General features: G+C 45.2%; 1 protein-coding gene across 5 annotated transcripts in view; it reads left to right on the top strand.

Moving 5' to 3' along the window:
• Nucleotides 1–21,946, top strand: part of ST7 (suppression of tumorigenicity 7) — a 134,583-nt gene that overhangs the window by 25,975 nt on the left and 86,662 nt on the right. The window contains exon 1 of one of the 5 annotated variants that reach the window (XM_090137277.1): nt 13,355–13,845. The exons of 3 other annotated variants lie outside the window; for them this stretch is intronic. In XM_090137277.1, the coding sequence (XP_089993403.1) occupies nt 13,824–13,845 (22 nt within the window). In that variant the 5' untranslated portion in view covers nt 13,355–13,823. Of the gene's footprint in view, nt 1–13,354; nt 13,846–20,204; nt 20,394–21,946 lie in introns of those variants that run through there. One more of the 5 variants, XM_031615436.2, reaches the window with a different exon arrangement.

Raw genomic sequence — 21,946 nt, 5'->3', positions numbered from 1 at the left:
CCTTACCTTATAGGTAAGGTAAAGCTTTGTTGCTTGATCATCGACCTTTTGAAGTTTAATAAAATCTGGGCTTATGGGCTCCAGTTCTCACTTGAGTTCACGCCGCTGTGCTTGGCTATGTGGTCAGTATGTAAAAAGTCTCCCATGTAGGACTGCAGCCAGCAAAGCATTGTTCTTCATTACTTTAGCTGCTTCTTGGAGCTTGCTTATTGAGGTTGAATGTTTTTTCTTATGTCTGCTAGAATCCCAAGACATTACAATGCAATATTGTTGCTGGCACAGAACAATGAATGTGATCCTTAGTGTGAGAAAAACCCCTCTGAAAGCCACACTGGTTCACAGGAGGTTCATTGTTGGTGTTGCCTTTGGCTCTGGGATGTGGCTCACACAGTGCTGCTGCACAGAGGTACCACCTTGTTCTTGGTTATGGTCTCTGCCATTTTATGCTATAAGCTTTCTCCCACTTCCTTCCATTTTTCTGTTCTCTAGAACGCACTCCAGCCTGTCCTGGCTGTGCCAGTGGCTTCTCTGTGACTTGCTTTGATCACAGTTCTCTGGCTTTCCAGCACAGCCTGCTCCTGACAGTGCAGCTCCACGTTTCAGTCTCAGAAAGATTTTAGATAAAACTGCTGCACATATCAATGTATTCCTGCAGCAGCCAAGGCCCTGGCTTACCTCTGCTGTAACCCTGGTCTGTCGTGTCCATCACCACCCCTAGTAGTCCAGTAGTATTTGTTGATGGCCCTTCACTGTTCGCTAGGACAGGCTCTGTGTTGCCCTGCTGCAGTGACACCAGAAAGTCTCTTATGCAGTGTTTTCATAAGCATGTCAGGTATGTCTTTTGTTGTCCTTTGAATGATGTTAAGGTGGGTTTTGAGGGAAACAAGCGCACAGATTTTTTTTTGTCAGTGGTGGTGGTTTTGTTTGTATTTTGTTCTAGCTCTCCATCAAAGCAAAATCAAAGAATTTGCTTTTTCTTTCTTCCTTTTTTTTTTTTTTTTAAAGAGGTAGAACCAGCTAACAGGGTGGGTTTGAATAGATGTGGCAACCCATAGGGGATAGTCAGTTCCCCTTGCCATTGGAATTTGGGGTGTGCTGTGGTATTCAAACAAGGACAGGGGAGCAATATTGTGTCTGTGCCAGAAAATGGGGCTGACTGAGTGCTGGAGTGACTGCATGCTCTGGGGCGGGGGAGGTGGGCTTTGAGGTGTACAAGGACGCTCGTGGTGTGAGTGATCTTGGGGTGAGTGATGGGGCTTAATCAAGGCTCTCTAGACCTTGAGTGCATGTGCCCCTTCCCTTGAACTATCACTGGTTCCTTCCTTTGGTCAAAGAAAATGTGTCTGGACTAGAAATCAGTGAGGAGTAAGAGCATGAGTAGGAACACTTTTGCAAAGTGTCACTCATGTCTGTGGAAAGGACTGGTGCTCACCATATGGGAAAGCTGATATGTATTGCTGCAGAACTGCACCGTGGTTTGGCATTTGACAACCCAGCTCCTTCTGGTAGGGTGTGAGGCTTTCAGATCATATTGGCAATGTGGGGAAGCCCTTACAAGGGCTGGCAGCTGTAGCTGTAGGAGATGGTGGGAGGCTCATAGTGCTCTGCTGGCCACCTCTTCTGATCAGCTGTGCAGGATGTAGGAAGGGTGTGAGAGGTGTGGGATGGAAGCAGAAAGAGAAATGGTTTCTTTGTGAGAGTAGGAGCAATTAAATGAGTTGGAAAGGGTAAAAGCCACACTACCAGCTTGAAGCCAGCAAATTCATTGCACAACCCATTCATAAATAAAAAGGCAAAAGAGTTAGAATGAGTGAAAAGTGCCCTGTGTGCTTTCCTTTATGATGAGAATTCAGACTGCACTAGATCACCTTTGTGGGACCTTTGTTGTTAAACAGCATCTTTAAAACTAGAGAATCTTCAGTTTCTTTTCATGCTGTTCTCAGAAATTACTTCAGCCGTCTTTGAACTGAAAAACTGTGTTCTATACTTCATACAAAAACTATCTTAAAGGAATATCTTACATATGTAATCTGTTGATATCCAAGGATTGTTTTAGCCAAGGACTGAGCTCTGACTGTTTGGAGAACATTAGAACTGTTGGTGTGGGGGTACAGAAGTGGCCAAAGGCCACATTTAGCTAAATAGATCATGACCACATCATTTGCTGCAGTAATAGTATTCTAGCAAAAGGTCAAGATACTCCTCCTATAAAGAGGTTTTGCACTGGAATAAATGGGAACTCATGACGTCGGACTGGTACAGGTGGCAGATTGCTGTGAGTCACTGATGACTTTGCATGCATGGGCAGTCAGTGGCTGTATGGGGTTCCCAGATCCGTCCCCAGGCAGTGGGGCTCCCAAAATGCTACTCTGGAGGGAGAGTATCCAAAGGTGGCTGTAAGGAGCCTGTGAGAGTGTGGCTTCTCATTGTGAAGTAACAGTCCTTGGGTTACAGCCATGTGCTGCCAGAGTGCATTGTGAGCAAGTTCTAGTAGACATTGATCTGGGGAACTTCTTGTGCTAAGAAATGCAGAAAATCATAGTTGGCTGCTACAGAAACAATGAAACTATGGCTCAATACCACCAGCAGAAGTATGGAATTATTTGATTGAGTAAGAAAATTAAACAATGGGCTCCATGTAGAGCCTGAGCTGAAGTTGATGTATCTTAAAGAGTATGAAGTTTGTTTGTTGCCGACAGTATGTTAATTTGTTAACTGTATGTTAATCTGTTGACTGGAGGAAAAAAACCACAAAGATTGCATTGAGAAGGTCCTGTTTTCCTCGGAGGTCAGTCATGCCTCAAATCAAAGCCTCAGTTGCCCCTTTCAGATTTTCAGCTAAGGCAGATAGCCAGGGAGCCAAGCTTGGCCATGGCTGGGTAGGTGGAATAAGGACTGACTTGTGTTTTGGCTTGAATTGGCACAGCTGTCTTGCTCTTGTTTCAGCCACCCCTAGAAGGTGATTTACCACTTCACCATGACTTTTTGCAAGAGAACTGTCCACAATATCCATTACCTGGCCCTGCAGGTTTTTGTTTGATTAGTTTTTCCTTTGTGTTTACTGTTGGCTGTTATGAACTACTGAATCACTCTATTTTAAGTAGTAAGTAATAAGGAGAAACAAGAATGATTAAAAAGGCACATTACAGAGAAAATAGATGTTTTAACTCTAGCTTGTTAAGCAGGAAATTGCCCTTCAGAAAGCTCCTGCCCTGAAGACATCTCCTGGCTCTGTAACTTACACTGCATGTAAATCAACACTGTGGCTGACCTGAGCTCTTACATGGCTCTTGCAAGTAAAATGTTCCAGTTCCCTTTTGGCTTCCACAGTGAGTGTGCAGCACATGTCTGTCTGGAGCAACCTGACGTGCATCAGCGTGGGCAGTTATCAAAGTACATAGGGCACATTTCAACAAGCGGTGCTGTGCAGCTCTCTTTCTTTTTTTTTTTTTCCATCTTCTGAGTTATTTTAAAGCAAAGCAAAGTTACTGACATTTGCTTCATGACAATAAAAGTTGGTGAAGGGTTTGTTTCCTGACAGTGAAAGTTAGTGAAGCGTTAGTTTGCCGATGAAATAAAAATTCACATATGCATTCCCTTCATTTGCATCGGTAATGCAGAGCAGAACGTGAACAAAGTTCTATTTTTCATAGAAAATATTTTGCAAAAAGAATTGCTCTGGCTAGAAGCACTTATTGTATACAATGAAAACAATGTTCCAGAAGAGCCTTAACTCCCTCTCCACAGACATGTAAAAGGTATTTGGAATAAGGGGCATGTTGAGCACATGATGAAGACATAGTTGGTCTTTCCACTGAGGTCTTTTCTCTGGGACTGGCACCACATACCAGAGGAAGCTGTATGCTCATAATTGGACATTGGATAGCATATATCCTTATTAAAGCACTCAGTCATTTGCTTTTCCCTGCCTACAATGTGTTCAGAAAATTATCTTTTTGTTTCACTTTCAATCAAGCAGATAGTTAGCAACAAGAATAATAATAAAGCCTGTAAGTCTGTTTTTTACTGGTTTATAAACAGATGTGAGAGCAGGGAGGAGGCCATACTGGGCCTCATCCATCCCATGTGCAGTATTTCCAGTGATGTTTGCTGCGAGCCGAAGAAAGGTCCATGTGAATTATTTAAAAATACATTTTCTTCCAGTCCTCTTGAAAGCGTTCAGAAGCTATGTGCACAGGATATATTTCTCAGGCTGTTTCTCTTAAATGTAGAAGCAGGGAACATGCAAGCCCTGCCCTGCAGGTGCCTGCTGGGCCCTGTGGGGCGGCCCCAGTGGTGGGAGCCAACCAACCTCAGCCCTGGTGCAGGGACAGATCGTTCTTTCTGCTTGGGGATTTGTTTTGGCCGACAACCAGAGTGTGTTCTACTGAGGATAAGTGGTGTCAAACGCTACTTGCCTATAGTGTAAACAGGGCCAGAGGCTGAAGTGGGTAAATAATACTGACTGACAGCATACAGTGCTAAGAAGAGCCAACAGTGATCTGAAGACTGATCTGTTATATGGAGAATTGAGGCGGCGATGTACTCACCCTACAGCTGGCGGGGGGGGGGGGGGGGGGGGGGGTGTCATATATACGCATGCTCTGCTACTGAAGCACTTCTGTCTGGTTTGACAACTGATTAGGTAGGCTGAGTAAATAAATGCAGTATGTGAAAAGGGCTACAAAGCCTTCAGCTTGAAAGGAATGTGTCTCTGTGCTTTAACTTGCAGAAGGAGGAATGTCTGATTGCGAGGGAGACTTCTCTTCCGTGAAGTGACTGTTGCTGATTTTATCTTCATTGTGTATCTGCAAAGGCTGTGCTTGACATGGACTTCCTGCTTCAGCTGATAAAGCTGATAAACTCTCTTTGCCACCTAGTACCGGACACAGGCCCTTGAATCTTTCATGATGCTGAAGCCAGAGAATATACTTGGCACAGTGCTTCCAAGTATCAAGATACTGTTAAATCAATGGCATCATGGATATTTATGCAGCTGAACACAGCAGAAAGTGTCTCTCTCAGTTAAATACCTGCTCTTTGGGTGACTTGGTCATGCTGAAGGCTGGGACCCGGTTTCAGGAACCTTGCACCAACAGTAAATGGCACAGCAAAGGCCTGGCAGGGAGCTGTAGACTCGCTGGACCTTCCCAGTGCAGTCTGCTCATGGGGGTGCCCACGGTTTGTTTAGAAACTTGAATAGGGTTGATGTCTGGTCATTTAGCCGCTGCTAAATTGCCATGCTGCTAATTATCATACCCATTTAGAGTCCTGCTTCTACCACCATGTTTGTGTATCAAACCATCACTGGGCAGGAGGTAGGTGTGTGCAGTAGTTACTAAGGTTTGTCAGTATTTTGGCAGCAGGGTGTTTTTGCTGAGGGAACCCTCTGAGCCAAGAGGTGCTGTGAACTCACAAAGGCAGTCCTTGCAAAGGCAAATTCCCACATGAAGCAGGACTTCGGAGCTTGTGCAGTTTTCCTTCATGACAGGTGTATGGCAGAAAGGGTGCTGGTGCAGCTGGATCTGCCACGAGGAAGGCAGGTGGCACCATTCTTTGCAATCTTATTTTCCTCTAACTATATAGGAAAGCCTTCTGTTACCATGACTAAATGCCTGATATTTTCTCTAGTGCTTTTTTGTTGACGAGAATATTTCCAAGGTGTCCATCAAATTTAAGAGCCTACTGCCCCTCAAAACCGGTGGGACAGTGCTTAAGCACTATGGTGGAAGATTCTTCATCTAATGTGTGCTCCTCAGGTTGACACTTATCCAGAAAAGTCTTTTTTAGTTTGGAGAATTCTGTCTTTCCAGGAAGGTTTGTACATTCAACCATTTTGCTGTTGAATGTTCATCAAATGAAGCTGCTGCGGCAAGGTCCAGGCCTGGAGCCTGCAGTCTGTGTCTGAGGTGGACATCTGGGCCTGCAGCAGTGTGTGCAAATGGGATTTCTAAAGCAGCTGCTTTGATTGTTTCATCAGCTCCTACAAGAGAGTCTTCTTCCTCAAGAAAACCTCTGTTTATCGAGTTATTCAAGCATGTACCTATCTGCTAGACTGGTAGTGCCTGGAAGCTGACTGGACCCCATGGAACCAGAGGCTGTGATGCTACCAAAATCTTGTGCCTTGGGAAAACCAAAATCCTTAAATGCCTGGAGGTTCACCCAGTGGCACTGATGAAATTTGGTTTCCAGTAGATTTCATTTTATAACTGACCGTACAACTGCATTATACTTAGGGCTGCATTGTCAGTTTAGCCAGCATAATGCACACAGATATCCACATAGGAAAATATGAATAAAACAGTTTTTCCCTGGTTACACCGTGAACTCTTTTATGCAAGATACATGTTCAGCACAGCACTCTCTCATGCAGTAGAGACCTCTGTAAGTCATCTCCTCCCTAATTGCTTTCTGTCACTCAGCACGCAGGATGCTTGGTTTCTCCTGCCCCTCTTCAAAGTGGGGTTGCTGTGGATGATGCTTTCAGTTATTAAGCAGGGACTTGTGCACACACACAGCGTGTCCATGTGAATCTTACTTCCTTCAGAATGCTGTGCTAAATAGCTCACACACCTTCTTGTACTGTCTTGTGAGTATTCCCTTGTAAACTTAGAAGTCCTTAATTTTTCCTGTACATACAATTGCTATTTGTAAAGCCAAATCTAACATTTTCCCCATGTTTATTCAGACTGAGAATTAATTTAAATTTAATCTTCCTCTCTCAACAACCAAACTTAGTCCTAGCTGTGAAGTTTTGGCATTAGATCAGTCACCATTATTAATATGGATCATAATGCTGTGTTGGCAGTGTTTACTACTGTTCTAAACCTTCTCTCTGTTTCACTGTTTTTGCATATAAATTGGATATTTTTGTGTTTTCTTTTTCTGGGGCACACATGTTCTCACTGATACCAGTTTGCATGTGGTTTATTATGAATAGGCCTTAATCCTAATCTCTCATCCCTCAGAGTGGCATTAAAAATGTTAGTTTGTTTATAATCTATTTTTAATTTGTTATCCACCTCTGCTCACTCATACATTTGAAACTTTTGCATGTACATGTGTGCAGTCCTTTGGCACAGATCTGTGGAAATGACCCTAATTTTAGGATGAAAAAACAAAAAACCCCACAAAATATTTCAGGCATTTCCTTCAATGTAGAAAATACACACTCTTCATCTTCTAATATTTTACTACTTTAAAAATGCATATAAATAGCTGTTTAATGAAATGTGTTTGATTTAACCACAGTGCTTGCTGGTTGCTTCCTTTGTTTTCAAGCTCTCCTGGCTCATAACAAAAGGTGGTGTGTTCTGCTGGTACATTTTTCAGATACAGCCGTGGCCCTGTTTCACCACGCAGCTGAATGTGTTTGGGACAAAACTGGCTCTCAGAATTTATTGAAGTCATGCTCTATTGCGGCCTGGGACTTGATCTTATTGGAAAACTAATGCATTTAATTTAGATTTGAAATGTTGTTTGCACACAGTGAGCAGGTAGTCCCACTGTGTTGTTAACTGTCTACATATTTTTGGGTATTGTTCTGTGTTTAAAACAAAACTGACCAAACTGAAAACAAAACCAAGAAAACTGAAATGAAAAAGAGGTGAGTCATCATCCTAATCTTTTGACAGTACTATACAGAAGATGAGATATATTCTGCCATTTATTAGATAATATGCATAATTTTCCAGTCTCACACTGATTATAGGAAGGGAAGTGGTTGTAGAAAATGGCAGACTGAATCTCTATCATTTTTTGTAGGGAGTGGGAGTACCTTTCTGCTCTCTTGTTCTCTGCCAGTGGACCCCAGCAATTCAAGTACAGTCCAGGGGCTACTGGAGGAAAATTAGATTTTATTGCCTAGGGTCTCAAGGCTTTATCACCTGCAGAAGATAGGGGCCTAAGATTTGAGATTTCATTTAGATAATGACACTAATGAGGAGCAAACACTGAGCCACGTGAAGAGAGCAAGATGCCTGTCTGGCACTCACAGCTTCAGCCTTATCCTAGCATTAAATGCCTGCACTGGGCTAATCCTTTCTTTTTTTTTTTCCTCCTCTCTCATATGCAGTATTCTTTACATAAAGCTCTCTGTGTGCAGTGCACTGCCATTTCTTAAATGCCAGAGCTTTGTGTCCATTAAGAGTGTTCCAGAAGAGTGTCCTGGGGGATGCAGAGCACAGGAAACTTCTCTGCTGATTGCTGAGCTCTTCCCATAAAAAAACAGACCGCAGTAATCGTGTAAAGAGCAGTGCTGAAGCTAAGATGGTTTTTTTAGAATTAAAGTTGAAAAATTCTACAATAATATAATAGTGCTCTATTATGGCTCATTTCATATCTCTTTTCAAAAATGAAATCTATGGACTTTCTATCTCAGATTATGACCAACACAGACATAAGAACATTTTTGGTGGAAAAATGAAATATGTATTCTTCACTTCTTCTTGTCATTTGTGTGTGTGCATGCTCCAAAAACTTAGTCTTTGATGCATTAGTTGGCTAAAATTGCTGCAGAAAAAGAATTACGTGAAATGGGGTTGCATAAACATGATATGGACTATACAGAAATATCTGAAAAACCAGTGCAAAAGAGAAAAAAATAATAAAAACAGTCCTGTAGTCAGGAAGCTGTTCTGGTCTAAATTCTGCTTCGTATGTTAATCAGTTTAGAGACCTGGGCATTTTTTTCTCTGCCAGCTCACTCCTTCCTTTCTGTGCCGGTGAAATAAGGGAACTGAGGGAATGGCTCAGATATCCAGGGATATTTTCCACCGTGCTGCTGGCCCAGTTTCTGGGCAGTCTGGCTCCTGCTGTGGTCCCGCCTCTTGGGAACCAGGCATCTCTGCTCTCAGTTGCTGGCCTGGGCACTGGGAGTGTTCCTCTGTTTCCAAAAATGACGAATATCAGATGTTTCTTCACAGTGAAATTGTACCAGTAATGAAGATCCTCCCCAGTATATTCATGAATTATTCACCAGATATGTTTACTGGAGCTAATTAAGTGCCAGAAAAGTTGAGCAAAATAAGGCCATAGAAACTCTGAAGTCATGAACCTGCAGCTGAGTGATGTGTGCTGTCATTGCTCTCTGTTATTCTCCATAGCCTGGAAAACAGCCTCGCAGTATTTTGTTGGTGTATCGGGCTTACATGGCAAGGTGTTGGTAGCACCGCAGTGCCCCATGCCAGAGCAGAGCAGCTCCAGCTGCTCCAACAGGGCCCAGCCGCTGCCAGAGAACAACCGCTGCACAGCTGGGAGAGAGGGGGGAGGAACGAGAGAGCAGTGGCCCTGCGGGCACCGAGCTCAGGGCAGGAGGAGGGCAGGAGGTGCTTCAGCAGCTCCATGCAGCCTATGACAGGCCCATGGCAGGCCATCCCCTGGATGGTGTGGCAGCGCATGCGGCCTGAAGGAGATATGGCCGTGGATACCCCTGCAAGCAGGGGACCTGTGTGGAGCAGTGCCTGGAGGGTGAGCTCCATGGTGTGGAGCTGCATTGGAGCGGTCCTGGGACCTATAGGAAGGCCATACTGGATCAGCTGAGGAAGGACTGAAATGGGCAAAATGAGGTGCTATGGACTGACTGCAGCCCACTCTGGGGGAGGTGGTAGAAGAGGATAGATGGGAGAAGGCGTTTTTAGATTGGTGTCAGTTCTGACTGCTTTGTTTTGTTATCAGTGGGCAATAAATCACATTCATCTTTCCTTACTGAGTCTGTTTTGCCTGTATTGGTTATTGGCGAGTGATTTGCCTGTCCTGATCTCAACCTACAGATTTTTTTTTTCACTGTATTTTCTCCCTCTGTCCATTTAAGAAGGAAAAGTGAGAGCAGCACCGTAGAACTGAGCTGCTGGTGTGAAGTCGCTACAGTTGGTGTCACACAGATCAATAATTGCTGTCAGCTGCTGCTGCAAGCAACAAAACCTGGAGAAGCTGGAGGTGATGGGTAGCCTACCTCCAAATTAGGAGTAAGCTGACTTTCATAGAGGCAAAATAAGTTCAGTGGTTGCTGGATGTACAGATTAAATGCGTAATCACTCATGGGTTTCCTAAAGCACGTCAGTTGCCTTAAATTTTGTAACATCCTAAAAAAACTGACAGAGCAGGGTAGCTGCAGAGTAAGGCAGAGTTTAACCGACAAACATTACTCATCTTTGGGGACAGTGGAAGTTATGCTGTGGTGGAGGTGGGGTGGGATCTCCCATGAGAGCAGCCTCAATCCGACGCCTCAGAGGTGCAGTGGATTCCTTCTCCTTTCCTGAAGTTTCTCTCATGGAAAAGAGGATTAAGCTCAAAAAGAAATGTTTCTCTAGCAACAAGAGAGAGCAAAGGTTTCTATTGTAATGGATCAGAGTAAAGCACTTATATGAGTCTACCTCTGTTAGTAGTCTTCACTTCCCTGCCTCCACTCTTCTTGAGAGAAGTGATTCTGAAGCAGAAATTTATGTCCATATAAAATTAACATTTAATTTTTCATCTTCTTTATTAAAAGTCAAGCTATTGTTTAATGTTTAGACTGTCATACTAATAAAATAGATATTTTCTTTTTCTGTTATGTAAATTGAGAAATAAGTAATATCTGTTCAAAGTGTACTAGTAGCTGAGAAGCACATCCCTTTCTCTGGAAAATATGAATGTACAGCAGAGAACTACGAATATATATTTGCTGCTTTAAATATAGCTAGCTTGCAGAGAAATGTATGGAAGTTATATTGTAAACGAATCTAATGCTTGAACAATGTCTTGGGCATATTGTGAGAAGATCATAACAATGATAATTCTTGCACATTTCCTTTGACATTCTCTGTATGCTAGTTTACATCATCTGAACAGCTGTGTAGGATAGATAGACTTTCTCATAGGAAGAGATGAAAATTGTTAACCCTTCTTTGCAGAAAAAACCGACAGCAAAACTCAGAACAGAAAACAGAAATTCTAAATTCTACTAGTTAACTAATCTAACTGTATGGCTGTGGTTGTATAAAGCAGGAGGTAGTAAAATTAAACCTATTTCCTAAGTGCTTTCGGTAGAGTTGATAAAGAATTTTGGTGCAGGTTTGTCAAGTGTTGCTTCCTTCACAGTGTAAAGCACTGACCTGGCAAAAGTAATGCGAGTGAACCGGAGTATGATGAATATCTTACCCAGGTGCTGTCGGGGTGGTTTGCCACGTATGCAGTGAGAACCTGGCAGTGGGCCTGGCTCTCTGACACCTGCATGGCTGTCACTGGCCAGCCCTTAGGTTTTGCACCTTCTTAGGAAACAATGCTGTGGGAAGGTCAGATTTGCTCATCAGAACTAAAATTATCCTTAAGCCATTGTACATTAACACTAGGGGTTTTGTTCCAGTGTTTGGTCTTTAAAGATGCTGGGAGCCTTAGGCATGGCACGTAATAGACATGTTGGCTTTGTTAGCTTGCCTCGGTTACTTGAAAACTGAGCCAGAAGGCTTGATGCCTCCACACACCACAGCTTTTTGTCAAACTGTTGCAGTTAAAGGAGGTGTTACTGGCCCTAAGTAGTCAAAATAATTGCTTCAGTTCTGGGAATAGCCAAGCTATGGTCCTGTGCCACCGATAGCTTTGTGAGCAGGAATAATTTGGACATGCCTTAATGGTGCTGAGCACCCACACTATGTCTGGAAATCTTAATTGCGATTCAGCAGCCAGGTCATTACTTCAAGTGCCAGGTCATTACTTCAGGTGTTTAAGAACAGATTGAAGACATCTGGTTAGTCATTGCCTAAGGGTTGATCTGAGTCACCATGCTCAGGTGTCCGTCTGTCAGTGGGGAAATGAAAAGTTGCCCGTTGTACAGCATGTTATGAGATGATGTCTCACCCCAGGGTACAGCCTCTCCCATTGCTCTGTTCCAGTTAAATGCTTCCAGAAGCCTGGTAGGACTAAGTGTTCTTGGGGTGTGTGCAGCACACACACAGGCTGTTTAAAGAGCTGAGTGGAGAAACAGTCAAGGAGCATTCTGTGCCAGCAGAGGTGACCATGAGAAGAGCTCAAAGTTTTGCCCCCGACCTTTTGTACAAGTTCAGCAAGGAGATGGGGCTTGATACAGCTTCTTGTCCTCCTTCTTGCTCTGCTCATGGCCCAGGGCTGTTGGGAGGAGCACACTGCCATTGCTGGGCATGCACTGGACCCACTCTGCCTTTCACTGAGAGCAGAGAGGTGCCAGTGGGCTCCCGTGGTTCTGATCTGTGCATTGTTTTCCAGTGTGCTCTTAGGGCAGCAGTGTCTGCGGATGGCTAGCAGTTCCCCAGTGATTTGAGTGTGTTGAGATGTTCCAATGAAAGGTGCCTCCAGGGTTAACTGTTAGCCATTCTCCCTGCCTGCTTACCACAGTGAGATGGTGCATTCTGCAAACAGCACAAAAACCCCTGGCAAACAGAGCGGTGGGAGCATTTGGTAATGGGTAAACTGCAAAAGATCAGAAATAGGGGGTAGCCTTTCTTTAAGTGCTTTGCTTAATGGACTTGCATTTATTTCCTTTCTTGTTGGCCACTGGCAACGCTTTTCTGTCTTTGCCATGGTTATAGCTGCATGTATTTGCTCAGTGAGATTTATTAAAAACTCCTCATTGTGCCCCATCTGGACTGCCATGCTGAGAGATGACCCCTGGTATCTGCAAGCTTCTGCACATCAGCTTACTGCTTTGCTGCTCCTGCCAGTGCAAGGCATGGAAGCGCCTTTTGTCTGCAGTGGGATTGGAAGGAGTCAGCCTTTGTTTCTACAGTTTAACATTTTGAAATTACCGAATATCAGAAAAAATATGCTCAGTATGCAAAAAATACACCAAAAAATGCACTTGCAGAGGCTAAGAAACACTGGATGGCTTAAAGAAATAAAGAAAGAAGTGAAATAGTTCTTTGGTTGCTAGGATGCTTCTTTATCGCTGATAGCAGTGTGATTTGGGGTTTTTTCTCCTTCTAATGTAATTTATTCACTGTGGTTAGAGCACTGCTACACTGTGTTTTGACAATAGGTTTAAGTAAATGAGATAGCTGGCTAGTGCCACGTGAAGGGGGGTGTTTGAAGTGCAGATTGGCTCAGGGTTTTCATTTCTCTTTGAAGGAAAGATAATGAAGAGCGTTAGCAATGGAAATTTGTGATTATTGTATATTGAAAATGCCATAAACAGCATTTACTCGGACATTTGTCCCCGGATTTACTCTGCATGATGTGTTTGCAAAGAAGCACTTTGCATCTCTTGCAGCTGAGCAGAGAAGTGTGAATTGATAGCAGATATTTCAGTTAGAGTTAAAGGCACAGGTCGGCGGGTTTATCATCAGGGAAGGAGATAGACGTCTGCTTCTTTGTCTTTTGTATTTTGTGACAAAGGATTCCCCATCTGAATTGCTGCGCTCCATCCGAGCCCCCTCCGAGCCTCTGGTTAGCAGCAGTCAGTCTTTGCAGTGTCCTGACGTCATCTAGTGTATGCATGAGCTATGCTATTGTCTTACCGAGAGCAGGGCTGGGGATTGCAGTATCTGGTGTCCGCTACCTATCTCTGCCCGCCGCTCTCGCGGGAGCGACGCCGGCCTTCCCTTATCTCTTGGATTTAAAACAGAGGCTCCTGCCTTTGGCTGCCCGAAGAAGGACCTTCGCTCTGGGGGCACGTAGAGCTATCTGCAGCGTGGAGCAGAGGAGGGGAGAGGAGGAGAGAGGAGAGGAGGGTCTGGCAGCTTGGATAGCTCGGACTGCATTGTCTGCCTTCATGACCCCTGCTGTGTAGCGATCTCATCCCTGCTTTCATACACTCCCTCTGTCTTCCACTCTTTCTTCTCTCCTTTTTAAAATAGCGGCATCTGGGGCCAGCCATGTTTGGCACCGAATCTTCATGTAAGTAAATGCATCCTGCTCGCATCCTCTTTCTGTTTGAACAGGGCCGGTGGTATTGTTTGCTGCCTGCCGCGGTGCCAGCCTGCTTACAAAGGGATGGGGGATGCAGGAGGGTGGCATCCCCTCCATGTGGCTGCATCCCGGCTGCGGGCTGCCAGAGCACCGAGGGGAAAAGGCAGCCTCCTTGAATGTGTTAATTGATAAGCTCGTCCTAATTGATAAGCTTGTCTGATGGTCCTTGGTTGTGAGCGCTCCGGTGAACGCGCTGCATGGATGGTACATATAGGGGCTGAGATTGCGGCAGCGTGAGATGGGCTGAAGATGGGAGGGATGGCTTAATGTGACAGAAAAGATGGTCTCGTTGGCTTTGGTTCTGTTTCTGGGAGCAGGGAGGCTGTCTTGGGATCCTTCCTGTGTCTGGGGAATCCAGAATTAAATCAGTTGAGTGGAATGCTAAATACTAGAAGTCGTTCTAAATGTCTAAATCAGTGAAAAATCCAAAAGAATGGCATTGTTTATTTGTTTTGTTGTTGTTTTTTTTTTTTCCTGATCTCTTTGCTGGAAAATCGTAGCTGAGCTTGCCATGTAACAGCAACACAGACACATGCCTTGGAAAACAAGGAGCTTTTCTTCAATGGGAGCAGCAGTCGGTTCCCTGCAAACCTGGCTGTGGATGCAGCTTAGGGTTTGGGTGGAAGTGGTGGTGCTGGCGCAGCCGTGGGGGGGACCCGTCTTGTCTTATCTGTGATTATCCGCAGGCTGAAAAATGCTGCACTGTACTTCATGCCCAAATAACACCGTGTGTTGCAAACCGACCCTGGCACGAAGCAGAGCATCTTCCTGCAGGCGTTGGTGCTGCATCCCCACACCACTGGGCTGGGGCTGCTCTGCAGCTCAACTGCTGCCAGGCAGCTGTGAGAGCGTGGGGAGCCCTGGGGACCCACTCCTGGTGTGAGGCTGGGCTGGGAATGGGCGGCTGCTCCCTCTGCCATGCCGTGCCCAGCCATGGTCGGGCAGAAAAACCTGTGCCCAGTTCCTGTCTGCTTTAGAATGGTTTTTCATGTGTTGCACTAAACATGCTTGAAGCTCTTGGTCAATGGAGCACGAGCAGAAATACCCATTGTTGTGGCTGTGCCTGTTGATGTTGTGGCTGTATTGATACAAAACAGCCTGTGTGTATGGGGAGGTGTGTGCCTGTGCACACTGCGTATGAGTGTGCGGTGAAGTACAGTCAGTCCTGCACCTGCCCTCCTGTAGGCAGCACATGCTGCAAACTTGGGAAGTCAGGAGTAATGGGTGTTCATTTCCATACTGCTCTCTTGCTTTATGATGTGCACCATTAAATGGTTTGCCTGACACATCTGTATGCAGCCACCAGCATGCTAACTGCCTGTTTCCATGGCTCCCATGTGTATAGATTTAGGGGATGGGAGCTTGTACAGTCACTGTCAGCTTCCTGAGGGTGGTCCAGCAGTGTTCATTCACCTCAGGTACAGTGCAGTGCAAGCAGTTGCAGAAGCTCTGAACCAGGCTGTGCCCTGCCCTTGTCCAAATGTATCTCCGTGCTCAGCTGGGGCACAGTGCAGGGACTGGCGCCAGAGGGGCTCTGTGTTACTGGCAGTGCCCTGACTGCTGCTGCTTGGTCCAGGAACCAGTGGGTCTGAATTCAGAGAAAGAAAATTGAATGGGAACTCTTCTGATCAAAGCGGAGTCAAACTGAACGTTTTTTGGCCTCCCCTCCGCTCCTGTCTTCATGTTCCTGTTGCCGGATGATCAGTGCAGCCATCTGGTTCTTAATATTTCAGTCCTGCCAGAATGGTGCTGGGTCCACCAGGCAGACTTTCACAGTGCTAAAATAAATTCATAAAATTCAGCTTTCTTGTTCCTTTAAAATCCTACAGGAGCTGTTTCCACAGCTGTTCAAAGAGTGCAAAATGAGCAGATTGCAGTTTGTTCATCCTGCTGGCTTACACGTTGTATTTAGGAATTGATTGGGAATTCTGTCGCTCAGTGACACAGATACTTCAAATGTCAAACACTCCGCAGTTTAGCTTTTGCTTTTTCCTTCTAACAGCACGAGAAGGGCAGCGGGAGATAACGCGAGGGCAGTGCGGAAGCGCAGCCGTGCTTATCGCTGCCTGGGTGCTGGGAAAGACAACGTGGGGCACGGCGGTGTGGCGGGGAGCTGGGACGCGCTGTGCTAGCAGATGCCAGCCCTGCGGCACGCTGCGAGCTGGGAAAGGGCAACGCAGAGCTGTCTGCAGGGAGCTGGGCTGCAGCGCGGCAGCTCCCGTGCGGCCATGCTCAGTGCTTTCCATCAGTCACGTGCCCTCTTTGTCATCCCCACGGGGAACACGTGTGCTGGAAATCGTTCATCCTTGGTGCTTTTGTCCTGACCTCTTCCACGCAGCACGGTGTCAGACACAGCAGCTGGGGGAGGCTGGGGCGATGTGGCTCAGCTGGAGCTCTTGGTGCGATGTAAAGGAATGGGGCAGGCTGTGGTTCAGAGCTCGTACAGCTTACGAAGAGGGAGGCTGGTATGTGGGGCTGCTGTCCTTGGGAAAATGGGTGGCTGAAGGCTGGAGTGGACATACTGGAAAGAATCCATGGAATGGCCACTAAGATGAGGAAGGGACTTGGAGCTTCTCCAGTGATGAGGCTGAGAGAGCCAGACTCTTGTCATTGATGCCCCGTGCCAGGGCAGGAGGCAGCAGGCAAAGTCTGGTTCCCTCTGAACACCTGGAAGAAGCACTTTAGTGTGGTGCTGCAGGTGATGGAGCACTGGTACAGGTTGCCCAGAGGCTGCGCAGTCTCCTCGGAGATGTTTAAAGCCTCCTGGTCGTGGTTCTGGGCAACCTGCTCTGGGTGTCCCTGCTGGAGCAGGTGTTGGGCCACAGGTCCCTACCAACCTCAGCCATTCTGTGTGGAAAGGGATGCCCTGCCCACTTATACTCTTTTCTGCTCTGTCCTTCAGTGTTATTGTTCCTGGGCTATATTTTTTTTTCCCAAACTCCCAGCCAAAATGCATTAAACGGAAAAGGTTGCACTAAGATAATTGATTTTATAGCATCAGGAGTGTCTTGTAAAACTATGTAAGAGCAGCAGTTAGCAACAGAGAAATGAGAAACTTCAGTACTGGGTATTAAGAACAATTTCTTCTACCTTAAAAGAGGCAGTCTGTGAAGTGGATGCCCAAGTGCTAGAACGAAGCTCAAGTCTTCAGTTCATTAGCGAGTAGGGTGACTGGGATCCAGCTCCAGAGCTGTACAGTGTGATGGGCATGGGTGCTGCAGTCCTGGGCCAGAGTACCTGCCTCCTTTCACTATCCCAACCCTCAGGAGAGCAGCCAGAATCAACCACTGCTTCAGCCAGTCAGCAGTGACCATGTTAGCTCCTCAGGCGGCTTTGTTGGGTGGTCAGATGTGCAGTGGTCCAAAGGAGGGTGGGACCGTGGAGCTGTTGAAACTCTGCTGGGGCAGCGGCCCTGGGGAGGGTGGGCTCCACCAAACCAGCAGGTCACCAAAAGGCTCCGTTCTTAAACACAAATAGCCAACTGCCATCCTGAATTGCCAGCAGTACAGCAGTAAGTTCACAGTGATGTTTTACTGGTTTTCTTAGGCAACTTTATATAGAAGAGAGGCTACAGAAATTTATCAATTCAAACAAAAAGATTTGATTGTTGAGATTCTGGCTGGTCCCCAGCCAGGAGAGCTTGTCTTGATCTCCCATCAGTCAGGGTAGTCGAAACATTGCAGAATCAGGTCAAAGAGACTGGCTTAGCTACAGCAGCTTCAAATACCAGAGTAAACCTGGATTACGAAAGGGATTGAGATTGTAGGAGTTGTAATAAACTTGATAAATTCAACAGTGAGACTTCAAGATATTTGGAGGGAAACAGTCTCCCCTTCTGCTTTACAAGGGATTTTAAATACTTATTGAATTGTCACTAATTTCTTTAAATAAAGGCTTTTAAAAAAAATAATAACCCTGAGATAAGAGAAGGTCTGTAGTTTATGTAAACTCCATTGCTGTATTACTTCATTAGCTGCCCTAGGTGCTGTCTCGAAGCGCTTGGCTGTGTGTGTGCTCAGGAGGGCTGGAAGCTCAATTTAGCTTTCTCCTCCGACAGTGCCAGTGCGAATTCACTGTGTCGAGCTGTTTTCAAGCATGCAGCTGTTTGAGAAGTTTAACTGTGCGTTGCTGGGGTGAATGGAGACATCTTGCAAGCTAGATTTGACACACTCATTTGACAATCTGAGACCTTCTGGTTCTTGTAGCTATGAATCACCTTTTGTGTCTCATCAGTTTGGAGTTCACAAATATCTGATAGAAGGTTCTGAGTGTGATTCTAACCAGTGCTGCAATTGTGTCCATGTGAGTTTCTGGAACTGGCAGGAGATCTGAAAGGCAGTGAATGGAGTACCATCTTTCTTCCCCCCATATTGTCTCATTAAAGTTGATCCTTGCCATAGCTAAAATCCTAAGCTATGGTCAGCAGAGGGGCCCATGACTGGCTAAAAGTGATAAGAGTTTTTTTAGATTAAATATGGAAATCATAGAATAATTTCTGTTGGATGGACCAGCACCTCCTTCAGACCAGGAATGATCTCCAGGTTACATCCATCTCAATGGATGTATTATATGGATATTATACCATCTCAATCCATCCGCATGTTTGCAAAATGACAGGAGATCAAAATGAGCTTCAGCTGTGACCAGCTTGATTTACAGAACCAGAAATAAGGATAAATCTTTAAGCCCAAGGGCAGTTGAAAAGCTATTAGAGTCCCTTTGGGCCACGTGACCCAGATAGGAAGTGCAGTACATGTAGTGGGGACTGCAGTGAGCCAGAGTAGAAGCACTGGAGTTTGAGGTGATCTGGGGGGTAACTAATGTCAGTGCCACACTAAAAACCTATTTGCAGAACAGTCTAAGCCTTTTGTTTCCATCTGAGCTAAAATCGCCTGCTGATCACTGAAGCACCAGGGAAGGTCTATGAAGTGCGATGAAGAAAAGAGCACTGTAAATTCAGGGAGATGGAGTGTTCCAAGTTTCAGGATCAACATGTATCTTTCCTGTTTGTTAAAACACTGCTAAAACACCAGTATTTAGACCCTTTCATATGAAGGTCGCTATCTATAGCAAGGACTGAAAGAGGCTTAGAAATGCCATTATGTTCACTATTATAAAGGATAGGATATTGAGCCTCTGTAATAGGGAATAAAGATGTATAACTACAGAGAAAAACATCCAGAATCCTGTGTAGCTCAGTGGAAAATTGGCTGGCTGTGTTATGTTTGGCCAACGAGAAGCCTATGCTCAAATTATGATCAAATTATGATGCTCAGAAACCAAGATTCTGTGTGGACCCACATTCTGCCTAGGCCAAGAAATATGCCACTGCTTTCAGCATCATATGGAAAGTATTTTAAGAGTTCCTAAAGCTGTTTGTGGATTTCATTTTGAATTGGCATCTTGAGTTATATCGAGTATTTCAAACAGTACATGGAAATCAGAAGGGAAATTCTTGTGAGACTCTTGGGCAGTGATGCAAAATTAAAGTCTCTTGTGTATGACTTCCTTCAAGAAATATGGTGGCTGAGAAGGTCTTTCCTCAGTGCAGGGAAGTGAAGGATGTGGAATTGGCCCTCAGACAGACAGTGGTTGAGCCAGAAGTAGGAGCTTAGAATGAAAATGTGCAAAACTGGCAGCTTTTTATGAGAAATATGTAGTTGTAGTGGAGACTTTCCACATTTGTGTAGTCCTTAAATAGATTTTCTAGAGAATTGACCGGGCAGGGAAGGGATGAGAGTGATGTGAATGAGCTCTGAAAGAATGTAATTTGTACTCAGAAGGTCTGTAGCCTGAGATGCTCTGGGAAGTTTTGAAGATGACAGTATAAAGATTGCCCATCTCCTTTTGCCTCTCATCTTCAGCATGCTACTCATTAGCCCAATGATTTTGCACATACAGTGAGAATGTGATTTCATGTCTCTCATCACACCAGCAAATGCTGGCTTCCATGTTGCTGCTAGAACTGGGTCTTGGAAAGCTGCTGTGAGTGTGCCTTTCCTGCTGCACTCATTTGACTGTGGAAGAACCCATCTTGTGGTGCGTCAAGGAAATTTAAGAGGTTGTGTTCTTGATGTTGATGAGTTGTACTTATGAAAGTGCAGCAAAAGGAAAATGTACTCACTCGCATCCTTTAAAGTTCCTGCATGATGGTAGTAGAAAAAGAAGATTGTATATTTTTCACTTTATACGTTGTCTGCATTTTAAAAAATAGCAAGGGACCTTGCTATTATGAGATCACAACTGGAAAGTGAATTATGACACGTACATTGCAGCTCTGTGGAGTGCAGAAAATGGCAGCTGAGTCCATGTGTAAGTTCACTGCTGCAAGATCAGGGAAAACTACCATAAGCAGACAGCAGCATCCCAAGCAGAACCTGAAGTGCATGAATGACTGGCTGTCCAGTACTCAGTCACACCAATTCTGAGAAAGCTTAGCACAAGGAAAATACCACTCGTCGTAAATTAAAGTACAAGTAAGTGTTATTATTAGCAATTCTGAAGCATGCTAAAAAGGTGTATTTATCATTCACAAGAGCTGAATGTGGAAGCTGATGTCTTCACTAACCTTTTCTCCTGGCAGCTGCCTTCGTTGCAGGCTCCAGCAAGGCATCCCAGACTTCTCCGTGGTAGCAAACCATGTTGCTGTGTTTGCATAGATGCAATAACCCAACTCAAATTATCCATCTGCTGATAAAATGCTTTCATGCTTTGATTTAAATAATCAAAGGGAATACACTAAATCAGAAATGCAGAATTATCTGGTAAAGAAACTTGTGTGAAGGTCCTATACGGTGCTTTGTCATCCAGAAAGAAATGAAACCAAGCAGTTCATCTAAAATGGCCTAGATATTTCATAGGCGGCTGGTGGAGGGCAAGGTCTGTGAGAGGGTTAACTAAGCTGGGGGAAGTGTTCCTGTAGCTCAGCAGCATGTATCAGCATGGTTATTCTCTGCTTGCGTGGTCCACAGTGATAACGCAGATAAGCTGTTATTATTATGTATGGAGCGTGATAATCAGTCTTCCTCTGCAGATGGATGGAAAAAAGCTCCAAGTGGTGGAAATAAGCAGCCAGATAAAAAGCAGCAAGATCTGAGCTGCAGGGCTCTCATTCAGGAGTGGAAGTTCCCCCAGGAAACCTCCCATGCATTGTGAGACTTCATGCATTCAGATTATATGAGGGAAATAGGGGAATATAGTGTCCTTTTTAACAAGCAGAAATGTGGTTTCTGTGACCGTAAAACTGGGAGCATACTCCTGACTTACTAGTGAGTTCATTCTGAGGCCTCAGGCCTCAGCTAGAATGTAAGGACAGTACAAGGAGACAGCACCAGGATGAAGGAATCCTCAAGCGTGTAAGATGAGACATTGGTATGAAGGGATAGGATAGCATGCATCCTCAGCAAATTTGATGATAGTACAAGGCTGGGAGGAGTGGCTGCCACGCCTGAAGGCTGTGCTGCCACTCAGTGAGACCTGGAGAGGCTGGGAAGTTGGGCAGAGAGGAAAATGATGAGATTCAACAAGGGCAAGTGTAGAGTTCTACACCGAAGGAGACATAACCACGTGCAGCAAGCAGTACAGTTTAGGAGATGACAGGAGCTGCTGCGGAATGGGAACACTGCAGAGGACCTGTGTGTCCTGATGGACGACAGGTTGGCTGTGAGCCAGCAGTGTGCCCTTGTGCTGTGGTGCATTGAAAAGAGCATGGTTAGCAGGTTGAGGGAGGTGATCCTTCCCCTCTACTGTGCTGTGATGGGGCCACATCTGGAGTACTGTGTCCAGTTCTGGGCTTCCCAGTTCATGAAAGATGGGGAACTACTGAAGAGAATCCAGCAGGGGGCCACAAAGATGATAAGGGGCCTGGAGAACCTCCCTTATGAGGAAAGGCTGAGAGACCTGGGACTGTCCTGCTTGAAGAAGACTGAGGGGAACTCAAACATATCTGAAGGGCAGGAATCAAGTAGGTGAGTCAGGCTCTTTTTAGTGGTGCATAGTGACAGCACAAGGGGCAACAGGTGCAAACTGG

Source organism: Phasianus colchicus, chromosome 1 (genome assembly GCF_987193195.1).
Source record: "Phasianus colchicus chromosome 1, bPhaCol1.hap1.1, whole genome shotgun sequence".
Taxonomy (NCBI): domain Eukaryota; kingdom Metazoa; phylum Chordata; class Aves; order Galliformes; family Phasianidae; genus Phasianus; species Phasianus colchicus.
Note: the sequence above shows the minus strand (reverse complement) of the source record. Positions and strands in the feature narration are given on the sequence as shown.